Here is a 21,662-nt window from a genome sequence, read left to right as displayed (position 1 = left end):
ACCCCCTATACCCTTTGACTACCTTATACATCAAGAATCTAACTAAACCAGCTTTAAAAATATTTAATAACCCTGTCTCTTTTGCTCTCTGGAGAAGAGAATTTCAGACTCACCACCCACTGAGAGAAAAAATTTCTCCTCATCTCCGTCTTAAATGGGAGATCCCTTATTTTGAAACTGTGTCCCATAGTTCTAGTCTCGCCTGTGGAGAAGGGATTTGCTTTCATATTTCTTGCTAGCTTTCTCTCCTCCAATTTCTCCCTCATTTTTTTTTTAGCCATTCTTTGCTGTTTTTTTTATTCTGTTCAATCTTTTAACCTGCCACAAATCTTCATGGAATTGTATGCTTTCTCTTTCAACTTGATACCCTCTTTAACTGCCATAGTTAGTCAGTGATAATATGTCCTTGTCCTAGAGTCTTTCTTTCTCACTGGAACATATCTTTGCTGAGTGTTACAAAATATATCCATATAAATGTCTGCCACTGCATTTCTACTGACTTATCCCGTAACCTAATTTCCCAGTTCACTTTAGCCTTACTCTCCTAATTGCCCTTATTTAAGTTCAAAAAACTAGTCTTAGACCCACTCTTCCCCCCCTCAAACTTAATGCCAAATTCAACCATGACATGATCACTATTACCTCGGGCGCCTTTGCTATGAGGTTATTCATTACTCCTGCCTTGGTTGCACATTAACAGATCTAGAACAGCCTGCTCTCTGGTTGGCTCTAGGACTCAAATTGCCCTGAAAACACTCTATGAACTCATCTACCCAGCTACCTTTGCCAATCTGATCTGCCCAATCTATTTGTAGATTAAAATCAACTATGATTATCGCCATACCTTTCACACAAGCCCTCATTACTTCTTTCTATATACTCTGTCCTACAGAATGGTTGCAGTTAGGGGGCCTTTACACTGTTTGGTTGTTAGTTTGGGCTATTGCTAGTTTAATTAGTTTAGACCCTACCACTAATGGAAAGGGCAGCATTTGGTACTAGGTATATAGTTGGCACTATAACAGCATTTTGTGCCTGCACTCAGTCAACAGCATGAAACTAGGTTGCTGTCAAGCTGAGGTTGCCAATGGGTGGTTGTATAATATTTTAATGAACTCAAGGCCCTACATGCTGTCAGTCAACACCTCACATCCTTGTAAACTCACTCATATTCTCTCACTATTGCTGACACCTTCTCACAACCACTTACACTCTTGAAGAACCCCAAAAGGTCAATTGGAAACTCTCAACCCGATTCAGACACACTCATAAACACCCTCACACTTTTCCTTAACTGCTCACAAATTCTCACGCGCTCAAACTCTTGCAAATTCTCTCAGAATCACTCACACTTAGTTCCCTCACTGTCACACTCAAATTCTTGCAGCACCTCTTACATTAACTTATTCTTTCAGTTCCACCCAAGTTCCTGCAGACCTTTTCACAATTACTGACACTCACTCACAAACTACCTTGTGCCAACTCTCTCAATCACAAGCTAACATGAATTTACAAACTCTCCCACACTCACTTATACTCTCTTACAACCGTTCATAGCATCCTTCACACTCACTCTCAAACTTTCCACATGACACTTTCTCTTAGGCCATACATGTCAACCACTCCCATCCCAGTATTGGGTCAAACATCTCACTCACTCTAGCTTTAGAAAAAACCTCGAGTCAATGTCTCACCCATTTCAAACCTTGGTTTAATTCCAATCTCCGTGCCCACCCCCTAGTTTGAAAGCACATTAATGCTCTTTGAGCAAGTGAAGCAAAGGTGTTGAACTCACCATCAGAGTCTATACTGTTGAGTGCAGTTGGAGGAATAACGGAAACTTTACACTGCCCCAGTGGACATTTGACGGGAAGCATGTCTTTACAGGCTGTGTGTACCTGGAGGCAATGAATAGGACACAGAAATTAGCACACAATGATCCACACTGGAGGGCGGCACGGTGGCACAGTGGTTAGCACTGCTGCCTCCCAGCGCCAGGGACTCAGTTTTGATTCCCAGCTTGGGTCACTGTCTGTGCGGAGTCTGCATGCTCTCTCCATGTTTGTGTGGGTTTCCTCTGGGTGCTCTGGTTTCCTCCCACTGTCCGAAAGATGTGCTGATTAGGTGCATTGGCCATGCTAAATTCTCCTTCAGTGTATCCGAACAGGCACTGGAGTGTGGCGACTAAGAGATTTTCACAGTAACTTCATTGCTGTGTTAATGTAAGGCTACTTGTGACATTAATAAATAAACATAAACTTAAAACTTAAATAAAACTGAACAGGAGGAGAGCAGAGAACAAAGTGAGTTAGGATTGAGTGAATGGATATAATTTGTCTGTTCAAGGTTACTACAGATTGTAGTCTCTGATACAGCTGGTTGCAATAGGTAACTTGTGATGGGACATTCCTAAATAATTGAAATTCAATGAAATTCCAGTGGGAGCAAGGTGATGATCTAACCTGGAATATCAAAATAGGAGTTCAGCTCCACCCAGCCAAATATTGGCATGGCTTCAAATAAAATTATCTGGTTCAACTGTGGCAAATGGCAAATTCTCTTAATCGGTGTACATCGTTCCTGTGTTTCCATAGATGGCATCCAATGAATAGCAATAAAGTTAACTTGCTTCTATTCAGGGTACAAACATTTTCAGTCTAACACAGCTGTGAGCCTGCTTCCTACTTCTACTTGGCACTTCTCCCTTTCTTCAGGAAAAGACCTTGTGCAGGGCTCTGGTACTGGTCTGATCCAGTAATATCTGAAATTCAGGATGCAGCTCTGAAGCCCATCCATGACAAAATCATTGGGAAGACTGGGAAGACTGGGAGAACTGGGACTGTCGGGAACAATGTGGAGACACGAAGCAGAGATGGGGGAGAAGGCTAAAGATAAGACAGGAAGCTTACATCAGAAAGAAATCAATGGAGGTCAGATGCAAAATGATTGAAAGTGGATTTGTGGGAGAGGGTAAGTGTAATTAGGAAAAATGGAGAACAGGTTTTGACAGGGGGCAGAGATCTGGAGAGTGGGTGAACAGGAGGGAAAGAGGGTGAGAAGATTGAGTAGTGGGAAGGAGGAACTCATGTGAGGGATGGGAGAGATGACAAGAGGAGATCTAATGGCAGAGCTAGGTGACAGCAGAGAGATGGGGTGGAAAGGGGGAAGCACAGGGGTGTCCTGAACAGGGAACAAGGAAAAACAGGAAGTGAGGGAGATAAGTAAAACAGAGCGGAAGACAAAGAGGAGACTTGTCTTCAGGTAGGAGGGGAGAAAGAGGAGAGAGGTACTGTTTGGGGAAGTCATGTTACAGAGGACATTGTAATAATCAGTTTTTAAAAAATAATTATTTATGGGATGTGGGCATTGCTGGCTGGGCCAGCATTTATTGCCCATCCCTGAGGGCAGTTAAGAGTCAACCACATTGCTGTGGGCGTGCAGTCACATGTAGGCCAGACCAGGTAAGGACAACAGATTTCCTTTCCTAAAGGACATTAATGAACCAGATGGATTTTTATGACAATCGACAATGGTTTTGTGGTCATCATGAGACTTTTAATTCGAGCTATGGGAACACAGAAGCAGCTGATTTTGCAAACTGTGATATAAAAAGTTTGTGAACTGATTTCTATCAAATTGGACAGGTGGCAATGAAATTTTCTCCAATTTATAAAGAAAACTTCACCTCTACCTAATTGTGTGATTTAAGATTTTTCAAAACTGCTTTAAACTAAAAAAGATGTAAGGGTGAAATTTCAACAGAAAATCACCATTTAGCACCATGATGTGTGAACCCTGTCCTGACTAACAAAACAATAAAAATGTTCTGCTAAGTCTCTGCTCACCATCGCTTTACACCACAGACAGCGCCAATCCTGCAGGCGTAGAACACTGCCGCATGTTTTGTCACAGACAGTACACTTTGCACTGACAGGCAGGTTGCCTTCCAACCACTGGTGTGGCATTGAGACCTGAATGAGGGAGACAGAAGAATATTACAGTATAACAGCAATGTGATCTGCAGTATGGAAGAAAGGATACAAATCAAAGTACAACAGTGGCAGCAGCACAAATCACAGATAAGGAGCAATAACAGATCTCATCAAAAGAAATGAGCAGAGGCCCCAGCAAAATGACCCAGTACGGACCCAAGTAAAGACACCAGCACAGCTTCAGGCATAAAGGGCCAGTGCGGACCCCAGAGTGAGGGGCCGGTGCGGACCCAGAGTGAGGGGCCGGTGCGGACCCAGAGTGACGGGCCGGTGCGGACCCAGAGTGAGGGGCCGGTGCGGACCCAGAGTGAGGGGCCGGTGCGGACCCAGAGTGAGGGGCCGGTGCGGACCCAGAGTGAGGGGCCGGTGCGGACCCAGAGGGAGGGGCCGGTGCGGACCCAGAGTGAGGGGCCGGTGCGGACCCAGAGTGAGGGGCCGGTGCGGACCCAGAGTGAGGGGCCGGTGCGGACCCAGAGTGAGGGGCCGGTGCGGACCCAGAGTGAGGGGCCGGTGCGGACCCAGAGTGAGGGGCCGGTGCGGACCCAGAGTGAGGGGCCGGTGCGGACCCAGAGTGAGGGGCCGGTGCGGACCCAGAGTGAGGGGCCGGTGCGGACCCAGAGTGAGGGGCCGGTGCGGACCCAGAGTGAGGGGCCGGTGCGGACCAGAGTGAGGGGCCGGTGCGGACCCAGAGTGAGGGGCCGGTGCGGACCCAGAGTGAGGGGCCGGTGCGGACCCAGAGTGAGGGGCCGGTGCGGACCCAGAGTGAGGGGCCGGTGCGGACCCAGAGGGGCCGGCGCGGACCCCAGAGTGAGGGGCCGGCGCGGACCCCAGAGTGAGGGGCAGGCGCGGACCCCAGAGTGAGGGGCCGGCGCGGACCCCAGTGTAAGGGACCGGCGCGGACCCCAGTGGAAGGGACCGGCGCGGACCCCAGTGTAAGGGACCGGCACGGACCCCAGTGTAAGGGACCGGCACGGACCCCAGTGTAAGGGACCGGCACGGACCCCAGTGGAAGGGACCGGCACGGACCCCAGTGGAAGGGACCGGCGCGGACCCCAGTGGAAGGGACCGGCGCGGACCCCAGTGGAAGGGACCGACACGGACCCCAGTGGAAGTGACCGACACGGACCCCAGTGGAAGGGACCGGCACGGACCCCAGTGGAAGGGACAGGCACGGACCCCAGTGGAAGGGACCGGCACGGACCCCAGTGGAAGGGACCGGCACGGACCCCAGTGGAAGGGACCGGCACGGACCCCAGTGGAAGGGACCGGCACGGACCCCAGTGTAAGGGACCGGCACGGACCCCAGTGTAAGGGACCGGCACGGACCCCAGTGTAAGGGACCGGCACGGACCCCAGTGTAAGGGACCGGCACGGACCCCAGTGTAAGGGACCGGCACGGACCCCAGTGTAAGGGACCGGCACGGACCCCAGTGGAAGGGACCGGCACGGACCCCAGTGTAAGGGACCGGCACGGACCCCAGTGGAAGGGACTGGCACAGACTCCAGTCTAAGGGACCGGCACGGAACCCAGTGGAAGGGACAGGCACGGATCCCGGTGGAAGGGACCGGCACAGAACCTTGTGTAAGGGATCAGTACCGACCCCAGGAGTGATTTCTCTGCTTCTGCTCTTTGTGACTGATACACAAATATTGCAATGAAAAAGGCCACATTGAAAATGCTTACTCGATGCACTGAGCTATTAAGCTACAATTGGAGCAATGAATGAAACTTATGATAATCTACAATTGTCAATATTGGCATAGACAGTCTGTCAGCATAGTCAAAGTGCCCTACACAATGCAAAAAAACCATGTGCAATGTTTTAAACATGACATGCAGATTTCCAGCAGTAATCTGGTCCTTGCAGGAAAACATCAGTGCAGCAACACATCAGCCTTGGTTCAATGGTAGTACTCTCACCTGCAACTTAGTTCAAAGCCTGTTCCAGAAAATTGAATATGTAACCTAGGCTAATACTATTCGAAGAAGTGCTCTTTGGGCTCTGACCCAAATTTTTAATTCCTCCCTGGCTACCGGGGAGGTCATGATGTGGAGATGCTGGCGTTGGACTGGGGTAAACACAGTAAGAAGTCTAACAACACCAGGTTAAAGTCCAACAGGTTTATTTGGTAGCAAAAGCCACTAGCTTTCGGAACAGGCTGTCCCTTCGTCAGGTGGGTGGGAGTTCTGCCCAGAACTCCCACCCACCTGACGAAGGGACAGCCTGTTCCGAAAGCTAGTGGCTTTTGCTACCAAATAAACCTGTTGGACTTTAACCTGGTGTTGTTAGACTTTTTACTGTGTTTACCGGGGAGGTGCCAGAGGACTGGAGAACAGCCAATGTAGTCCCACTCTTTAAGAAAGGTTGTAGAGACAAGACAGGGAACTACAGACCAGTGAGTCTCACGCCTGTTGAGAAACTACTGGAGAAGATTCTGAAGGAGGGAATCTATCTCCATTTGGAGAGGCAAGGTTTGATCAGGGATAGTCAACATGGCTTTGTCAGTGGGAAGTCATGCCTTACAAATTTAATTGAATTTTTTGAGCATGTAACAAAGTATGTGGATGAGGATAGTGCAGTTGATGTAGTTTACATGGTTTCAGCAAAGCCTTTGACAAAGTCCCACATGGGAGACTTATTAAGAAGGCTAATGCACATGGGATACAGGGTGATCTGACAAGGTGGATTAATAATTGGCTCAGCGGTAGGAGATGGAGGGTGGTGATAGATGGCTGCTTTAATGACTGGAGGCCAGTGACTAGTGGTGTACCACAGGGATTTGTGCTGAGCCCCCTATTGTTTATCATTTATATAAATGACATAGATGACTATGTGGGGCTAGGATCAGTAAGTTTGCCGATGACACAAAGATTGGCCGGGTGGTTAACAGTGAAGTTGAGTGTCTTGGGTTACAGGAAGATATAGACGAGATGGTCAAATGGGCGGATAAGTGGCAGCTGGAATTTAACCCTGAAAAATGTGAGGTGATGCACTTTGGAAGGAGTAATTTGACAAGGAAGTATACTATGAAAGATCTGACACTGGGAAGTTCCGAAGAACAAAGGGACCTTGGCGTGTTTGTCCATAGATCTCTGAAGGCGGAAAGGCAGGTTAATAGGGTGGTGACAAAGACATATGGCACACTCGCCTTTATCAATCGGGGTATAGATTACAAAAGCAGAGAGGTCATGATGGAGTTGTATAGAACTTTGGTGAGGCCACAGCTGGAGTACTGTACGCAGTTCTGGTCGCCACATTAGAGGAAGGACGTGAAGGAGCGGGTGCAGAGGAGATTTACCAGGATGCTGCCTGGGATGGCACATTTAGGTTATGAAGAGAGGTGGGATAGGCTTGGGTTGTTTTTGTTGCAGCAGAGAAAACTGAGGGGCAACCTGATTGAGGTGTTCAAGATTATGAGGGGTATGGACAGGGAGCAGCTGTTCTCCTTGAAGGGTCAGTTACAAGGGGACACAAGTTAAAAGTGCGGGGTGGGAGGTTTGGGGGAGATTTGAGGAAAAACTTTTTTACTCAGAGGGTGGTGATGGTCTGAAATACACTGCCTAGGAGGCGGGATGCCTCACACCCTTTAAAAAGTACCTGGATGAGTATCTGGCATGCCATAACATTCAAGGCTATGGGCCAAGTGCTGGCAAGTGGGATTAGGTGGGCAGGTCAGGGCATTTCGTGCGTCAGTGCAGACTCGATGGGCTGAAGGACCTCTTCTGCACTGTAGTATTCTGGTTCTGTGAAGTGCAGGGACATTCTTCTGCTGTCTGGTTAGTATTTATCCTTCAACCTTCATCACCAATAGCAATGCCTAATTTGTCCACATTTGTCTATATTATAACATTGACTCTATTCCAAAGGTAATATTTGGTGTTAATCTCAGGACAATTCAAAGAGCTTATGAAAGATGCTAGTTCGTCAAAATCGAGCCAACCTCAGGAAACCAAAGTAAAATGGGCTGCTTTACCAAGTTATACCAATTGGGGGAGCTCCAATATTTAAAATACAAACTGGGTTTTCAAGGGAGAGCTCAGGTTCTGCAGCACAATACCATCCAACTGTGCACTGATCTTTTTCATCTGAAAATTCCAATTTTAAATGCTTCTACTTTATGGATAATAATCAGCCACCCTGGTAACTACTCACTGCCAAGTATTATATTCCTATTTGTAATCACTTGTTGTTCAGTCCCATGTTCCCTCGGTACATTCGCCTTCCAGTGCCATATTCTTCATTTAACCACTCATTGTTCAGTGTGACTTTCCCCCGAGCTAGTACTCACTGCCCAGGGTCATGTTTCCCTGAAAATCGTTCATTGTAAAATGTCATGAGTTCCTGATGGAATGACTTTGTAGAACTTCCTAAATTCAACTCTCACCAGTCCCAATTCCAACTGCAGAAGGAGTCTAACTCACTGCACCAACATATCAATCCTGATGAATTCCATTGAAAGGCAGTGGCTGATTGCCAGGCTCTAACTAGCACTCGCTCTGCTTTCAATTTATCAGCATTCGCTTGTCTCTCCACTTACAACATACCCCATCTTCATCTTCAATTATATCTTTGGCAATTGAGGCCAGCGTTGTCCACTTGCAGTTGTTGGTGGCTCTCACAGCACAGCGCTTGTGAGCTTTGAACTTACACACTGTGAATCAGAAAGGAGAGGGCACATGAGAGTCTTCAAAAGTTATTGTGCAGTTAAGTGTTTTATTTGGGGGATAGTGGGGGGGTGAGGATGGATAGAGGGGTTGTTAGTACAGTGGTTTGTATCCCTGCCTGTCACACAGGAGCCAAAGGTTCAATTCCCCGACGGGGAGCTTAGGAGGTCACTGAACTGGTAAATCATAACCTAGAGTAATGCTCTCACCACAGTACAGGGTTAAATTTGAATTTGAATTCTGAAATAAACCTTCTGTGGAGGTGAGGCTCACCTGATCATTTTCTTTTGAGGTGGTGGCGCACTGGTATTGTCGCTGGCTTAAAAACCCAAATGACCCAGGTTAATACTTTGGGGACCGTGTTCAAATCTCACCACAGACTAAAAGCAAATCCACGAAGCTGAGCTGGCCAACATCTGCTGATTGTCTTCTATCAAGGAAGGCCCCATAATTGCCTGATTGTACACCACCTTATTATGATGGAAGGAATTCCCCACATCCCCACCTCCAAATCATGCATGACTGTCACTGAGGTAAGGCAGCGGCTATGCCTCCAAACAAGGTTATCAGAAACTCCCATGCTAGGTTGGGAGCCACTAGTTTGCAACCTTTATACCATTGGGGCCTAGATTCTTTTTATTAGGGCGACTTGAAGGGAGACTACCTAACCATTGGGATCCCCTTTGAAGTGAAAATCTCACTTATCATGGCCTCCTATGTGATCAGAACCTTTTAAAGGGGCACAGTTATTATCTGTATCCTTTCCTGCTACACAGTGGTGCACTATTACGATTCCACCATTTGGATTCTTTATAGAAAGCGATTAACTGTTAGGGACACACTTTGTGGCAGTGTCATTATCAGGAACCCTTAAATTCTGTTGACTCTGTTTTTTCTCATACTGATTCCTTGTTTAGGTATCATATATAATTATATATCATTATATAATCTGACAAGCTACACCCATTCAGTTTGGCCACACAACCGGGAAATGGTTAACAAGGTAGTCACTGACTGACACTTAATGTGGGGATTACACACAATATTAACTTAAATGTCTCATACCATTCAGCTGTTCAAAGTCAAAATTGGCAGGAAATAAATTGAGCGGAACATTCAGAAAAAAACCCAAGAATAAACAAAGAAAGAATGTGAAAATGAAATACGTTCTTTAAAGTTTGTTTTAAAAGGCTCCTGATCCAGAGAAATAAGAAGAATCCATTGCTCCTTATGAGGAAGAAATTATCCAGTGTTCTGTAAAAAAAAAAACTGCCTATCCTTCCTTGTGAGGAAGAATGTGCTCTCTAAATCAATAGCCCATCCCGCCCTGTGGGCTGTGCATCGACACCACGCCACACACAGTGTTTGTTTATAATGGTAATTTTACTGTGGAACACTCCTTACAATGTTCAGGTGCTGCACTGTGGGAGAGGAAGGGGTTTGGGGTGTGGTAACAACACATGTAAGATGAATGATGAATTCTCCAATGAAAGATATCGTGACTGACTGAGAGAGAGGTCAGAAAGGATAAAGTGAGAAACCACTTCCATCTTAAATTCTTACCTTCACAGGACAATCCATGAGATGTGACCCCAGATAGGGCCTCTCGGCACACATTGCAGTATGTTGGCCGTGCATGTGAGCAGGCGTACCAGTTGTGCATCCCTGAGAAATGATCCATGCTGTACTGGGTCGACTGCTCAGAGAAAAACAGAATTAAAAAGTATAAGAAATATTTAACAAATACTGCCAAAGCGAATTTACTACATACCAGCCACTCTATTGGATCCCAATCACAGCAACTAAAATTTCATGGATTGGGTGGGACCAGCTAGCAGAGTGTGGATGATGTGCCCATTTGTACATTGACATGCTTGGAGCAGTTACGGCATATCAGCTGGCTCTTCATTCAGTCATTCATTCAGTGTGTTTACCCCAGTCCAACGCCGGCATCTCCACATCATGACTACCAGCGACACCACAAACTGCCGGCTCCAAGTGGAGAGGATCTCCAAGAAGATCGCGCATATTGACACAGACATCAAGTTTATTCATGTAAATTGAGTCTGTGTCTTTATATGCCCTGTTTGTGAACAGAATTCCCACTCACCTGAAGAAGGGGCTTGGAGCTCCGAAAGCTTGTGTGGCTTTTGCTCCCAAATAAAACTGTTGGACTTTAACCTGGTGTTGTTAAACTTCTTACTGTCTTCATTCAGTGTCAGGTCAGTGATTTCCTAATTCTCATGCTTGGTTGGGTTCTGCCCTATTGAAGTGCTTTACCTGGTTTTCGACACTACATTTGTGACATGTAAGTGAATACAGACAAATATTCTCAGTTACCATTTTGTTCTTGATTCTAATGATGTGTATAAGATCTCATTGTAGAATAAATCCAATATGAGTTCTGAAATGAACTGTTTAAATCAAACATACTGTGCTATATCTGCACAATCTTAGTGATTATTACATGACTCACGAACAGTAGCAGCCCTTGTGCACATATCTGTCAGTTATTCTCTCAATCAGGGTGGCGTGATAGGTGACAAAAGTGTGACCAAATTCTACCATGACTCCTATTACACTGAAGCAGTCACAATGGGCACATTATAAGCAGGCTTCTAAAAAAGGCTGGTTCATCCTCCCGCATGGACTGAACTTCTTAACTACATTGAGAAGGGTGAGGAGGCAGGAAGTAGAGGTAGTCTCCTGTGAACATACAGTGATAGCTGTTTTGTGTCTCAGACAAGGGCAGTGAGCCAGGAGGACAGTCATCATGAGCAACATCATGGCATAGTGAAGCAAGTGGCTACCATGAAAATGAACAGTTCTTAGTGGTTATGGGTGACTGTGATTAGAGAAACAGACCGTTTTCCAGTTATGTTCTGAAGTCTTGAATGGTGCGTCATCTCCAGGAGAAAATAACAGAGTGGGTGAGAAAACCTCTGGGAAAGAGATTGCGAACATCTAGAATTCATTACTTATATGGAAATCAGTAATGCACAAAAGAGCAGACTGGAAGCTTTACAATGGGAGTTTGTGGAATTAGGCACCAGTAGATGCTAGGGTGCTGGCAGATAAGAAAGCCAAGAGGAGGAAACTAGCCTCCTCATGTCAATTCCAGGAGAAATGAAATGAAAGAGAGGGACTGGAAGCAGAAGTCCAGCTAGAATGAAGTGAGGTAGCAGCAAGAACAGAGAGCTGGCTGTACCCTGGACACTGGTGGGAGCCAAACACTATAGGATATAGGATTTTAGAAACTGGGAGGGAAATATAAAAAAGCTTGTGGGGAGGATGGGTCGGGGGGTGGGGGGGATGGTGTGATGATTGAACTATTAATACATTATCAGGGTAGTGTGAAGGAAAAGCCATAATTCCATTAATTTACAGGCAGAATCAGAATGAGTAGAACTAAAGAATTGAAAAGGACAGATGCTGGTGAGCATCTGATAGACCTGTTTAGATGACATAGCAGAGGAATATATGGAATGATGATTAGGAAGGGTTCTAAGATGGCAAACATTAATAAAAAAGGAGGCCTTAAGCTGTGCACCAAATAACTATCACAATAAAAGAGAATGCAGTGGCAACATCTTTACTATTTAGAATGTGCTACCATAAGGGAATAGTTACTGTTTCAGGTTTGTGACCTTTCCTCAGATCTGGAACAAGTTAGAAATATAATAGGTTTTGAGCAAGGGGTGGGTTGGACGAGGACAAAAGGAAGGTTTGTGACTCCTCCCTGACCTGACTACCCCCAGCAAGCTGACTCCCCCGACACACCCAATCAAATCTGACGAGCCCCAAAACTGATAACCTCCTGACCCAACAACCCACCTCACCCAGCTGCTACATCATTCAGCTGATATCCTAGCCACTTCCCTCACCCACCTGCCCACTGACACACCCATTCATTCACACACTAACATACCGAGAAACTTGGGGACCTTCAAACATTTACCAGGGCAGTTAGTGCTGTGAAAGGTGGGTGTGGATTCTGCGCAGATTCGCTTCACTGCTCTCTGTGCAGATTCCTCTGATGAAGGAGATCTGAAGGTTCTTCCATTGGAAGTCTTGAGCTTTTTCAAAGTATGCAGGACAGTGGGTAGTTTCTATCTGATCAGAGTCAGACACAGAGGTTCTGACTCTGGCAGTTTTCAGCCTATACTTCTAACTTGTAATTGCTTTGATGAAAGGTCAGAGCTGAAATGTTAACTCAGTTTCTCTCTTCACAGATGCTATCTAACCTACCAAGTACTTCCAGCATTTTTTATATTTATACCGGTTATGTATATATTGAGATGAATAACCTGTTTCTGTGCGATAAATACAAGTCTGTACAATTAGGAAGGGGATCAAGTTTATTTGATATTTATTAATGGACATTTAGAAAAATTATACTCAATGAGAAAGTCGCTCATTAAAAACAGACTTGGGTATGACAATTGTAGGGGATAAGATTCTGGTGGCCAGCAATAACATAGCGATTTGATCAACAGAAACACCAGTCCCAGGAACACCCTTGCTGAATCTCCATGTCTCAGTCTCGTTCTGTCCATTTAAAATCTTTAGTCCTATTTGAAAGTTTGTCCGTGTGCACGGTGGTTAAGGCTACACTTTAGTTTGGCTTGGATTCCCCCTAAGACCGAATAGCGGGAAACACTCACTGTCTAGCTCCACATATGGAAAATGGCTGACAAGGGACTATTGATTCCAAAGATTAGGGGTTTGTCTTATGAACAGAGATTGAGCAGTTCAGGCCTATACTCTCTAGGCTTTAGAAGAATAAGAGACCTAATTGAAGTGTACAAGATGATAAAAGGTATTGGCGAAGTAGACGTAGAGCGGATGCTTCCTCTTGTGGGGAAATCTAGAACAAGAGGTCACAGTTTTAGTATAAGGGGTAGCAGATTTAGAACAGAAATTCGGAGAAATTATTTCTCTCAAAGGGGTGAGAATCTTTGGAATTCACTACCCCAGAGTGCGGTGAAAGTTGGGACAGTTGAGTAAATTTGAGGAAATAGATTTTGAATTAATAATGGGTTGAAGGGTTATGGAGAATGGGCAGGAAAGTGGGGTTGAGGCCGTGATGAGATCACCCATGATTGTATTGAATGGCAGCGCAGGCTCGAGCGGCTGAATTGCCTACTCCTACCTTTTATGGAGGAACACTAGACCAGAGACAGTTAATACCTCAATGGAAGAAGGAAAGGTAACAGAGCCAAAACATTGTGCACTGATTATAGCATGTACTGAGTATCCTACCAATCTGAAACAGGTAAAAAGGATGCATGAAGTGGTTTTTATTAAAAAAACTGAGTGAGGAAAACAGGAAGGGTATCCAAGATCTTTTCTGAATGGTTTTGGTCAGAATCTGATCCATCACAACCATTCTCATAATACTGCTCCCAACAGAAATGCTTTACTAAGGATTAAAATCACTGAACACCGCAAAGAGATGACTGCATATACAAAAGCTCTGCAAAAAACAATCCCTGCATGGAAGGGCTGAGTAGTTTGTGCTTACAGTCAGAAATGTGGCAGCTGTTTACATTTTCTCATGATGAGCCAGTTGCCTCAGAAAAGCCTCCTAAACCACTTGATGAGATGTAGCTGCCCACCTAATGCACTGCTGACAGTGAGGGCTGTTGTGATTGGACATTAATTTGCAAAGCCAGCCAGTTTAACAGTGTAGGTCCTGGACCAGCAACTCAAAATCATGGCAAGTTGTGGAAACAAATGTCAATAAATGCCAATTTATGCCCCTTAAAATGATAATGAAGGTTGCTGCTACATCAAACCAAACCAGTTCACAGGTTCCCTTCAGTGAAGGGAACTTATCTGGTCTGGCCAACTTGCGATTTTAGTCCCCACTGCATGGTGGATTCCTGGTGCCTCCTGAAGTTGTCTAGCAAGCCTCACAATTTCAAGGCAACTAGGGATGGGGAATAAATGTTGCCTTGCTAACATTGGTCACTCTTGAACTAAAGTTGAAATCACAGTGTTGCTTATGGTGATTTGAACCTTCTGTAAAATGGGAAAAAGGTGCTGAAACTGCCATCTGCTATACAAACTATCAGAAGCACGGATAAATCTTGCCATCTAAATAATAATTTGTCACCTTGAAATGCTCTACCAAAGGCTTTTACACAAATGAAGTAACATGAAGCCACATCATTGATCCTTTCTTTGTGGTTTAAAACCTCGCTACTTTTCTCTCCGCTCCCTCAGGTGCACAAAGTAGCACGATTGCTTAATTTGTAGACACTGGTTTACAAACAAATTCCTGAAGGCGTAGCAATTTCTGGCTTTCAACCACCTCACCTCAAAATGATCCCTGTTCTGGATAGTTTTCATTGCTGCGATCCAATCTTCCATCTCCTTGCGGTTTTCAGCACACAAGATCAGCTTGCGGAAAGGTGTAATTATCTGTGGAAACAGCAAGTACATACCTGGTTACATAAGAACATACTGGCCAAACACCGAGCCCGGATTTTCTGGTTCTGCCCACTGCAGGATCAGAAATTCCCACCTGTAAATCAGTGGACCTTTGGCTGGTCCATGGAATTTTCCATCCTGCCTGCAAAGATTCCTGAGTGGGACTAGAAAATCTTGGTCTGAAAATCAGTCAATGTATTCAATTCAGTTAAATTTGTATTGCAATAATTCTTTCACATTTCATTGAGGTAACATGAGCAATTGGCCTCTAAATGTCATCAGCGGATCATTTTCATTGCAAGGGAGTTTCTCTTAGTAGGCGCCAAGCAAGGGTCAATCATCTCAGCTCCAGGACATCTCTGCAAGAGTCCCTCAGGGTAGTGTCCTAGGCCCAACAATCTTCAGCTGCCTCATCAATGACCTTCCCTCCATCTTAAGATCAGAAGTGGGGATGTTCGCCGATGATTGCACAATGTTCAGCACCATTCGCGACTCCTCAGATACTGAAGCAGTCCATGTTCAAATGCAACAAGATCTGGACAATATCCAGGCTTGGGCTGACAAGTGGCCACACAATTCGCGCCACACAAATGCCAGGCAATGACCATCACCAATAAGAGACACTCTAACCATGACATTCAATGGTGTAACCATCACTGAATCCCCCACTGTCAACATTCTTGGGGTTACCATTGACCAGAAACTCAACTGGACTCGCCACATAAACACAGTGGCTACAAAAGCTAGTCAGAGGTAAGGAATACTGCGGCGAGTAACTCACCTCCTGACTCCCCAGAGCCTATCCACCATCTACAAGGCACAAGTCAGAAGTGTGATGGAATACTCCCCACTTGCATGGATGGGTGCAGCTCCAACAAGACTCAAGAAGCTTGACACCATCCAGGACAAAGCAGTCCGCTTGATTGGCACCAGATCTGCAAACATTCAATCCCTCCATCACCAACACTCAGTACACACTGCTGCTACTATCTACAAGATGCACTGCAGCAATTCACCAAAGGTGCTTAGACAGCACCTTCCAAACCCACGACCACTTCCATCTAGAAGGACAAGGGCAGCAGATAAATGGGAACACCGCCATCTGCAAGTTCCCCTCCAAGCCACTCACCATCCTGACTCGAAAATATATCGCCGTTCCTTCACAGTCACTGGGTCAAAATCTTGGAATTCCCTCCCTAACGGCATTGTGGGTCAACCCACAGTACATGGACTGCAGCAATTCAAGGAGGCAGCTCTTCACCACCTTCTCTAGGGCAACTAGGAATGGATAATAAATGCTAGCCAGCCAGCAACGCCCATGTCCCACAAATAAATTAGAAAAAGAAACCGGCATCCCTGGATTAGGTGGGGAAGATTAGATAGGATGCCTGCTCCCAATGACTAGCCAGTGATCCTTGCTGAAGTGTATGGGCACATGCTCGGTCAAGTGATGATGAGACTAGTTGTGGTGCCTTTCATGAAAGAACCCTTTGGGAAGAACCCGTTGACACTTCCCACTGGGCTCACATATGATGAAAAGTTACTTTGGAGATTGGCACCTATGGAGTTATTCTCTCAGAATAGCTAGAATGTTCAGGATTGGAGGAAGAACCTCACCACAAAAAAGACTTTTGCCATAATCAAAATATATACAAATGCAGCAAACTGTAAAAAAAAAAATCACTCTGAACATCTCAGCAGAGCTTTCACTCAGAAAGCTCAGTTGCTTTCAAATAGTCTGATGACATTATTGGAAGTACAAGTTGGATTTCCTGTAGCCAAACCAGAGGGGAGTGAATTCCATCACACAGCATTAACAGAAATGAACCAAATAGCAGTGTTTTCTCCCTTACACTAGCAATATGTGTTGACCCTCTCCCTTACACTGACAGTGTCTTTTGGCTCTCTCTCTCCCTCCATTTGATAGTCTCTCTTTATCAACCTCTTTCTCACTTGCAATTCTCTTTTGGTTCTTGCCTTAGTAGCGTGTTCTTCATTTGCAAGACATGTTATGATAGGATATGGGATGCCAGAAACTCTCCAACAAGTGATTTCATGATTTTTTTAGGCTTGTTAAGAGTGAAAAATCAGACATGTTCCCATATAGAATGAAGGAGGGAGGGAGGGAGGGCTAACTGAGACTTGGAGAAAGGTCTCCTACTGCTCTCTCATCAAATGTCTTGTCCAGTCTCTTTCCAACCGACTTCTGCAACTCTTCCGATGCTCTCTGTCACTAATTCCATGGTCCTAACTATCTCCTTTTCACCAGGGACATCCAATCCTTCCACAACTCCATCCCAAACTATAAAGGTGGGAGGGAGTATGCTCTGCTTCTTTCTTGAACTTAGGCTCAATTAGTTCCCACCAGCATGACCCTCCTCTGTCAGTTTGAACACATTCTTATATTGATAAATTTCTTCTTTGATTACATTCACTTTCTTCAAATGAAATGTGTATGACCCTAGCAATGCCTGCCTTTTTGTGGGACACAAGGAACATTCTTTGTTCTAGTCCTACTCATGTCCCCTTCCTTACATCTTTTTCCAGTACATTAATAACTACGTTGATTGCCCAAACTAGAACCGTGTCCTTGTCTTCATCTGGTCCATCTCCAAGTGTTCCATTTCTTTCGTTGACTTCTCAGTCACCATTTTTGAGAATAGACTGTCAACTATAAGCGTACTTGGCTCTGACAGCTATCTTGGCTAAACTTGTTCACAACCCACTTTCTGTAAGGACCCTTTTATCAGTTTCTCCATCATACTTCTTCTGACAATGCTGCCTTTTGCTTTGTCTTCCTTTTCCCTCATCTGAGAATTCTCTTCCAACGTTGTTGACGAGGCCCACGCCCATGTTGATCCCATTTCCCACATTTCTGCTCTCACCCCTTTCCCTCTCTCTCAGAACTATAATAGGGTCCCACCGTCCTCAACTTCCATCCCACCAGCCTCTTCCTCTGCTATTTCAGTCATCTTCAGAGTGATGCCATCACCAAACACATGTTTTCCACCATTTCAGCATTCTAAAATGATCATTCCTTCCCGGATACCCTGGTCCATTTTTCAATCACCCACAGCACACACTCTCCCCTTCCTTTGGCACATCCCCATAAAAGCACAAGAAATGCAGCATTTGCTTTTAACTGCTTTCGTTCCTACCATCCATGGCCCAAAACATTCCTACCAGGTGAAATACTGATTTTCATTCCACTCTTGCAAGTTAGTATGTTTCAATGTAAGTTGGGTGAGCACATCGTTTAACGATCCCTTCCATTGGCAAGAACCATTCTGAGTTTTCATCACTTGTCATTCTATTTCTCCACCTTGACCTCTCAGTTTTCAATCTGCAAATTTGTTTTAATGAACTGCAACAGAGGCTTGAGGAATGGCACTTCACCTTTCGATGGGGTGCTGTATACAACATTGATTTCAACAATTTCAGGTCATGACCACAGCTCCCGTTTTGTCCAGACATCAGGTATCGATAATGGTTCTGCTGCTGCCATTTACAGCTCCTCTGGACTCGCCTTTTGTTTCTCTACTTACCTAATCTACTTTTGCCTTGCATCATCATTTCTTTTGCCCTTTTATTGTTCCTGCCTTCAACCTTATCATAGTCCTTTCCCTGTCTGCGTACTTGATTAAAAAATGTGCTGTAACATCTCCCAGTTCTGATGAAAAGTCATTGAACTGAAACGTTAACTGTTTCTCTCTCCAAGGACACTGCCAGACCTGCTGAGTATTTCCAGTAATTTGTTCTGATTTCAGTATCCACAGTATTTTGCTTTTGTTATACATACAAATTCTTCTCCTTGTTTCCAATAATACAATCAACTGCATTTAATCGTGAAGGTTCTTCAAACCCTGAGCTGCCAGAGTCTGGATAGCATTTCATCATGCGGTCGATGATAATTTTTCAAAACTGTTTATTTCGCTTTGCGTGGTTGGTGGTTTATAAATTTTGCAATTCAAACCCAGAAACACCAGTCAGACTATTGTTGCTCAACCAAGTGGAAAGGATGGTTCTTCACAGTGGAAGTGAGTCGGATCACTGACCTAAAGATTATATCAGTACCAAAGTTATATTTAGCATGGCATCAGTAAGTCTACGTGTGATCAAGAGCCTCTCATCTACACCTTCTTTTGCTCACATCCTATAATAAACCACATCAGAAATCACATTGCTGCAATATTTTCCATTCAGATGTTTTTCAAAGAAATCAGCAAAAGCCAACCTCAGACTGTGTAAAGGCTGGGTGTCCAAATCCGGCCAATTCAGATACAAATAGTGGACACCTGCAGAGTGAAGGCTGCAATGTCCTGTTCCCAATCAAGAGCAAGACAAATCAAGCACAGATGACAGGCAACCAGAATTCTCAGGTTCAAATGAAGTTTGTATGAAATAGAACCTGGCTTCAAACTGCTGCTACGTGTTATTCCAGCAACTCAAATTCAGAAATTGGAGTCAGACCCAAGTCTGGGCTCAGGCCAGCTTCAAACATCAGCCCCAACTAAGAGAACAAGCCAACTCCAAAACTGGATCCTAACTCAGTGATTAGTCCAGCTCTAAAACTGAACCTCAAGTTAGAACGCAACATAATTCAGAAATTGAATTCCTCAACACTTCATGGGACAGCCAAATACCTACCATTCATGTATTCACAAACTGACCGTCATGTTTGTAAATCAGAGAGCTGAAAGACTTGTGTGCTTTTCAAAACAATGCAGCCAAAAGAAAAATTATCACAACTTCAGTAAGACCTCATGAGGACAATAATCTGCTTTTGTGGTATTTCATTTGTTCAAATCTACGCTAGTAGAACCCAGAAAGTCATGGGAATGCACACAGGACTCAGATGTGAACAAGCAATTGGTGAACATGTAGCAAATGATCTTATCCCCTTTTACTTATTATCACAGCATATACCATTCTACACAACAGAGATCAGATACTTCTTTATTCCTTCAACACACATTTGCACTGTCTGGCTTCACGAGGTGCAGTTTCACTTACATTGGTGAAATTAAATGTAGAATAGGTGACTGCTTTTCCAAATCCTTGGGTTCTATCTATATGTGTGACCCAAGCTACTCTGCAGTTCGCCACTTTAACTCACACTTCCATTCCTACTGATTCATACCTAGAAAATTCTGTCATTGAATTCATATAATGTTCAAACAAAGCTCACCACAAGAATTGGGAACAACATTTCAGCTTTCTTCCAGTCAACAACCCTTTGAGAACTCTGCAGTTCTACAACTTTTGATTCTTGTGTATTCCCCATTTCCTTTGCTGTGCTTTCAATTATTTTGGGGGAAGCAATGCAAAGTGAATCAAGAGTACAGTCAAGCACAAGAAATGGCAATTCAACTCACCGGCCTCAACCTAGACTTTGCCTTCATCGGCTGGGGTATTGAGTTTAAAAATTGGCAAGTCATGTTGTGCAGCTTTATAGAACCTTAGTTAGGCCGCACTTAGAATATAGCGTTCAATTCTGGTCACCACACTACCAGGAGGCTTTGGAGAGGGTACAGAAAAGATTTACCAGGATGTTGCCTGGTATGGAGGGCATTAGCTATGAGGAGAGGTTGGAGAAACTTGGTTTGTTCTCACTGGAGCGACGGAGGTTGAGGGGAGACCTGATAGAAGGCTACAAGGTTATGAGAGGCATGGACAGAGTGGATAGTCAGAAGCTTTTTCCCAGGGTGGAAGAGTCAATTACTAGGGGACATAGGTTTAAGGTGCGAGGGGCAAGGTTTAAAGGAGATGTACGAGGCAGATTTTTTACACAGAGAGTAGTGGGTGCCTGGAACTCGTTGCCGGGGGAGGTAGTGGAAGCGGATATGGTAGTGACTTTTAAGGGGCGTCTTGACAAGTACATGAATAGGATGGGAATAGAGGGATATGGTCCCTGGAAGGGTAGGGGGTTTTAGTTAAGTCGGGCAGCATGATCGGTGCAGGCTTGGAGGGCCGAAGGGCCTGTTCCTGCTGTAATTTTCTTTGTTCTTTAGCACTTTGACTGAGAAACACCACAGTATGTCTTCTTTTTTTGATTTTGCATTTGCTTCAGGTGGATTAGGCATAGTGTAATATTCTAAAATAAGTCATTCAGTCCCATGAGCCTGCTTTGAATGATATGACTGAATCTCCTTCGACTACCCTTTCAGGCAGTGCATTCCAGATCGCAATAACTCCCTGTGTAAAAAATGCTTCCTGTCTTTGCTCCATATCCTTTGATACCCTTACCGAACAATGATATATCAACCTCAATTTTGACAGCTCCAACAGTCCCAGACTCTTGGTGGAAGACAGTTCTAAATTTCTAATACACTTTTTTGTGAAAAAGTGTTTTCTGATTTCACTCTTAAAAGGCTGAGCTCTAATTTTGAGATTATTTCTTCATATTCTTGCCTCCTGACCTACCATTCTGCCATTCTCTATATACTACCTCCCTCATTTAATTATTTTGACATTTAAGTACCTTAGAAATACTACCCTTCAATTTCTATACTTAAGGGAATACAAGCTAAGTTTATGCAACCAACCCTCATAACTTAACCCACTTTAGT

The 21,662-nt window shown here is 44.7% G+C and overlaps 1 protein-coding gene across 4 annotated transcripts in view; it reads right to left on the bottom strand.

The window, feature by feature from the left end:
- Nucleotides 1–21,662, bottom strand: part of dgkd (diacylglycerol kinase delta) — a 138,829-nt gene that overhangs the window by 47,093 nt on the left and 70,074 nt on the right. For all 4 annotated transcript variants that reach the window (XM_078209113.1, XM_078209114.1, XM_078209115.1 and 1 more), the window contains exons 4-8: nucleotides 14,980–15,084; nucleotides 10,222–10,354; nucleotides 8,539–8,645; nucleotides 3,846–3,971; nucleotides 1,796–1,898 (exon numbers count right to left, since the gene is read on the bottom strand). In XM_078209113.1, the coding sequence (XP_078065239.1) occupies nucleotides 1,796–1,898; nucleotides 3,846–3,971; nucleotides 8,539–8,645; nucleotides 10,222–10,354; nucleotides 14,980–15,084 (574 nt within the window). The remainder of the gene's footprint in view (nucleotides 1–1,795; nucleotides 1,899–3,845; nucleotides 3,972–8,538; nucleotides 8,646–10,221; nucleotides 10,355–14,979; nucleotides 15,085–21,662) is intronic.

This window comes from Mustelus asterias, chromosome 3 (assembly GCF_964213995.1).
Source record: "Mustelus asterias chromosome 3, sMusAst1.hap1.1, whole genome shotgun sequence".
In the NCBI taxonomy this organism is placed as follows: domain Eukaryota; kingdom Metazoa; phylum Chordata; class Chondrichthyes; order Carcharhiniformes; family Triakidae; genus Mustelus; species Mustelus asterias.
This window is presented reverse-complemented; position numbering and strand designations above follow the sequence as displayed.